The following is a 6,000-nucleotide window of genomic DNA, read 5'->3' as shown; positions in this document are numbered from 1 at the left end:
GCATTGATCATGTTTGGATGGTACTTTTTACATGTCACTGACACGGGGGCCAGTCAGGTGGCACTGGTATTGACCATGTTCGAATAGTGCTTGATGTATGTGTGTGTGTGTATATATATATATGTGTGTGTGTGTGTGTGTGTCCCAGTACACTGCTTGATAACCAGTGTTGGTTTGTTTACATCCCTGTAACTTAGTTTGGCAAGAGTTTTGATAGAATAAGTACCCGGTTTTAAAAAAAATAAGTACTGGGGTTGATTTGTTTGACTAAAATTCTTCCATAGCTGTGCCCCAGCATGGCCACAGTCTAATGACTGAAACAAGTGAATGATAAAAGATATAATCCTTTAATCCTCTAAACTGTATAAGCTTATTCCCCACCCCCACCCCAACTCACCCTGTCTAGCCCCCTCTACCACTTATAGTCATCTTCTTTCAACTTGAGGGTACATTGTGATACCCTGATACCTCTTTACCACCATCCTTTATCCTTTTCCAGTAGGGGTAGCCATGTGTCTCCTCCACAACTAAACCCCTATTTCTGTCCCTTTCTCATACTCTAACCTATCATCACCTGACACAAAGCCATCTCCTTCAATACTACTACTACTACTACTGCTGCTACTTCTTCTACTGCTGCTGCTGCTGCCACTACTACTACTACTACTACTACTACTACTACTACTGCCGCTGCTGCTGCATATATATATGAAGGAAAAAAAATGGAGATTGGGAAGTTAATAATTTATTAACAGCAAATTAATCATGTTCTTGCCAGTACCACCTGACTGGCCTTCGTGCGGGTGACACGTAAAAGCACCCACTACACTCTCTGAGTGGTTGGCGTTAGGAAGGGCATCCAGCTGTAGAAACTCTGCCAAATCAGATTGGAGCCTAGTGTTTTCACCAGTCCTCAGTCAAATTGTCCAACCCATGCTAGCATGGAAGGCGGACGTTTAACGATGATGATGATGATGATGACTTACAGCTGTTTCAATTAATACTCGGTAAATATTAAATTTATATTTATATGACCTGAACATAATATCTTCAAAGGGGGAAAAAATATACCCTTGGATGTTTTATATGTGTTTATGGATTCGTTATAGCAGACTGAATGTATTAACTTCCTAATCTCCATTTTCTTTTTCTTTGTTTATATGAATATAAACTATACGTTTATATATACCTATTATTTTAAGAAAATTAATTCCCCCAAAATACTAGGTATTGAACCAGTTTTTCCTTGGATGAAACCATCCCTTCATGAGGTTAACACAACCTCTAATTAAATATTTATATAAGTATTGAGTCACATTGTTCTTATGATTATATTTGAATCTGTTTCAGGTGACCCATGTATTTTATCCTGCCAGGTGGAGCTGAATGAAGCTGTCAGACTTCACGAACTCAACAAGGACTCAGAACTTACCATACATGGTAAGCACTTTTTGTTCTGTCGTGTCTGGGGAGAGTCATTCTCATTTAGTGCTTTATTGCTTAACACACTCACTGGTTTGATTTCCACTCCTATACTTTTTTTTCCTTTTCTAAAATTTTGGTTGCGTCTTGCAACCTTTTCAATAGTCGTTGACTCTGTCTGTTATCAGCTCTGATAGCAGAGTCAATGACTATTGAAGAGGTGGCAAGACAAAATGAAAAAAAGCTTTAGAAAAAATAAATAAGTAAATGAGTGGAAATCGAACCCGTGAATGTGTTAAATAATAAGACACTAAAAGAGAATGACCCTCCTTAGACACAATAAAATATCCTTAACACATGAACTCACATAAAGAACTTTGCAAGCCAAATACAAAAATGAAACTTTTTGTTCTATCCACCTATTTAAGTTCGATGAGGGAAAGAAAATGGAAGGGGTCATGCAGAAGGGTTGGGCCCAACTGATCCCTTGTATAATTAAAGCATATCATTTTATCTTATTAACTCTTAAAATTCTGTTGAAAATTTTCCAAATCAAAAGCCCAGCCTTTTCTAGCAGAAAACAAATAAATGATAGAGGAAAGGATTAAATTTTTGTCTTTTACATTAGACACTTCCTCACTTCCTTCAAAATGAATGAAACCTGGTTGGAATGACTCTTGTGATACCATGCATTTCAGTACTGTTTGACAGTGCTGTCAAAAGCCCAGTACTCTAATGATTTTGTAACCAAACAGAAATGATCGATAGAGGAAGGAATTAGTTTTCTACCTTATGTTTAGAGAGTTCCTCACTATTTGAAAAATTAATGTAACCAATGTTAGTATGATTTTGTGATATTATGCATTTCAGAACTGGTTGACTGATTCAATCTTGTGCAGTACTGTGTCTTACAGGAAGTTAAGGATCTAGTCTTTTACAACATACTGTGTAGTTATCTGTTATGTCCTGCTGCTACATATCAGTGGCTGTGTGAGCTATGAATCCTCGTTGCCACTGTTATGTCCCGCATTATGACGACGTATTTTGTCGTCTGTGCAGGACTGGCCCAAACAGCATACCTTACTGATTGACATTACTTACAGTGTCAGTCCACTGTTTATTAGAAGTGGACCAGCCTACTTCCCACCTGGGGGTGTCTGCCACAACATTATCGATAACAACACAACCTTGACAGCTCACATCAAACATTTACTGTCTCCATAAAGGGATTCCTCGTCAGAACATTTTTCGAAGTGGATAACCTTGTAATTTTTAATAACCTAAATTCACAGTCACTACATTTATTAACTCTTAATATCCTGTTGAATATTTTCCAAGTCAGAAACCCAGTCCTGTTGTGATTCTATTACAAAACAGAAATGAATGATAGATGAATAGAACAGGGTTACCTCCCTTACAGGAGGGAGTTCATCACTTTTTTAAATGAATGTGCACAAGGTTAATAGAATTTTTGTTATTTCCTGTGTTTCAGGATTGACCAGCTGCTGCAATACTGTGCAGGAAGATAAAGAGTTAATTAATTATCATTGTCATTTTTTTAATCAATTCCACTTGTATCATGGGAGTGGAATGGTAGAACCGATAGAACATCATTCAAAATATCTTGGTGCATTCTGATTGCTTTGTACTTTGAATTCAAATCTTATCGAGATAAACTTAGTTCGTTCATCCTGTTGATAAAAAATAGAAATTTAATTGGTTGTACTCTCTTTCCAAAAATGTGAGGCATTATACTAATGTCAAAACAATCGTTATTTCCTTTTATGGACAGACCACAGTGGTTTAATGGAATGACAATTGTCTCTGGATCAAACACACACACACACACACATAGATGTTATGTATATTTATGCATATTATATATTATAATGTGTATATTATATAATCATATATGTATATAGGTGCAGACGTGGGTATAGTAGAAGACACTTGCCCAAGGTGCCATGCAGTAGGACTGAACCCAGAACCATGTGGTTGGGAAGCAAATGTCCATCCATCCATCCATCCATCCATCCATCAAGCTTTATAATTTTTATGCATAAAGGTGGTGCTCCAGTATGGCCACAGTCAAATGACTGAAACAAGTAACAGAATATACAACCTTGTATCCATTAGTAACTTCTTGTGGTAACAACATCTGGATTTCTCTGGCTCTCAAGCTGCTTGCTTTATTTTCCAATTTAGTTGAAGTGAAACCCAACAGTTTTCTACTAAACGATACATTTAGCATTAAAATACATTAGACATGTAGAATTATCTGTCTTCTGGTCAGATAATTATACAACGATTTGAACAGAGGAACTGTTTCACACCTCATTTCATTTATTAACAATTGGGTTTATCTTTGAACAAATTAGTTTACATTAATGACTCTCATTGGCTTTGTTGTTGTTGTTGCTGATATTGTTACTGTGGTTATTTTGTCCCAGTACTAAGTTCAAATCCTGCTTTGCTCAACTTTATCTTCCATAACCCCCCTCAACCCCCACTCCACCTTTCTGGGGTGAGTAAAACCAAAAAATATATACCAGTCATACACTGAGGTTCATCCTTTCAGCTGTACTCCCCCCCACCCAACTCCTTATGAATGATTGACCTTCAACTGTGTCAGGTTGTTATCAATGTGATGGTCATGGTTGGGACTATGAAACCTCAATAAATGCTTTATAAATGTATATCTTATTTGATTTGATACCTTATGATTTTGTGTTCAAACCCAGCTGGAGTGGACTTGGTCCACTGTTCCTTTTGCTTTCTTAATCTAGATACTTGTAATATTTTGGAGGAGAGAATATGGGTTGCTGAGCCAGTGAGGGGCTCAAAGCAACCAACAGAAAGGGTTTGTGCGTTTTGTCCCTTGTGACCTGATGTCATGTGCCTGGGGTTCATATACACTATACTTACTGACCCAGTCTTCCTAATCGTAAGGCGTTCTATCATCACCATCAGTTAATGTCCAGCTGGGTTGGACAGGATTCGATGAGCCCAAGGACTGTATAATGCTCCAGCGTCTGTTTTGGCATGCTTTCTATGGCTGGATACCCTTCCTGACACCAATCACCCTATAGAGTGTACAGGGTATTTTGTTTGTACCATCAGCAGTAATGGGGCCACCTTGCAGTTTGCAACAATCTTTCATTATTTATTCACTTTTAACTAATTTTAGTTCGTTATTCTTATTACTAGTGTTTCTTCATCCCTCAGTGACTTTTTCACTGAAAGACCAGTTATTAATTTGGTTTAAAAGCCTGATAAACAACAGCCTGGGCACTTACCAAAACACTGGAATCTAAGCAAGATGGAGCTTACACCCAAATGTTAAGAGCAGTCTTAAACATATCTTGGAGAATCATCTGACCAAGAAACAGCTGAATGGAGATCTGCTGCTTGCTTCCAATATTATAAGGGAAAGACACACTTTGAAGGACATTGCTGGAGAGCTATAGAAGCGGTAGCAAGTGACCTACTGCTATGGACATGAAAGCATGGCTGTACTCAAGCTGGTCATCCAAACACAACCTATGTAGATCGACTCCTATCAGAGACACTGGATGCCTCCCTGAAGACCTCTCTCAACTAATGCGGGACTGAGGGGGCTGGCACATGTGGGTTGAAATGTCCGAGCAAACTTGACCAGATGTTGAATGTACAGTACTTGATATGCAGACTTTCTAGTCCCGTTTCTGATTAGACACACATCATTATCATCACCATCGTTTGTCGTCTATTTTCCATGCTGACATGGGTTGGACGAATCCACAGGAACTGCTAAGTTTGAAGACTGCACCTTTTATCTACAGGGTGATTCAAAAGTCGCCATGCATAAGTACAATTTATTTTTTTTTATAAGAAACATCATCATCGTCGTTTAATGTCCACTTTCCATGCTGGCATGGGTTGGACGGTTTGACTGAGGACTGGTGAGCCAGAAGGCTGCACAAGGCTCAATCTGATCTGGCAAACTCTTTCTTATAAAAAAATGAATGTTTCCTATGTATGGTGGCTTTTGAATCACCCTGTATAATAATAATAATAATAATAATAATGATAATGATAATGATAATAATAATAATGATAATAATAATAATAATAATAATAATAATGATAATGATAATGATAATAATGATAATGATAATAATGATAATGATAATAATAATAATGATAATAATAATGATAATAATAATAATAATAATGATAATAATAATAATAATGATAATGATAATAATAATAATGATAATGATAATGATAATAATAATAATAATAATAATAATGATAATGATAAAGCAAGAGAAACTAATACAAATAGCCACAAAACTCGAGCAAAACAAAAAAACTGTTTTCAGTATTTAAGGAAGCTGACAAATACAAACAAGAAATCAATCTACCTAACAAATACGAAGAAGAAGAAGAAGAAACAACAAAAGCTATAAAACAAATGAAATCCAAACTAAAACTAGAACAGCAACGGACCATGATAAAACGATGGCAAGAAAAGCCCCTACATGGTAAATACTGGGCTAAACTAAATGCGAAAGAAATAGACAGAGAAAAATCCCA

At 36.7% G+C, this 6,000-nt stretch overlaps 1 protein-coding gene across 12 annotated transcripts in view; it reads left to right on the top strand.

Annotated features, from left to right (window-relative positions):
* Positions 1 to 6,000, top strand: part of LOC106871364 (protein kinase C iota type) — a 234,465-nt gene that overhangs the window by 102,851 nt on the left and 125,614 nt on the right. For all 12 annotated transcript variants that reach the window (XM_089342950.1, XM_089342949.1, XM_089342953.1 and 9 more), the window contains exon 4: positions 1,351 to 1,440. In XM_089342950.1, coding sequence (XP_089199076.1) covers positions 1,351 to 1,440 — 90 coding nt within the window. The remainder of the gene's footprint in view (positions 1 to 1,350; positions 1,441 to 6,000) is intronic.

Source organism: Octopus bimaculoides, chromosome 26, assembly GCF_046866305.1.
Source record: "Octopus bimaculoides isolate indiv1 chromosome 26, ASM4686630v1, whole genome shotgun sequence".
In the NCBI taxonomy this organism is placed as follows: domain Eukaryota; kingdom Metazoa; phylum Mollusca; class Cephalopoda; order Octopoda; family Octopodidae; genus Octopus; species Octopus bimaculoides.
The sequence above is the reverse complement of the archived record's forward strand: the minus strand, read 5'-3'. Positions and strand labels throughout refer to the sequence as shown.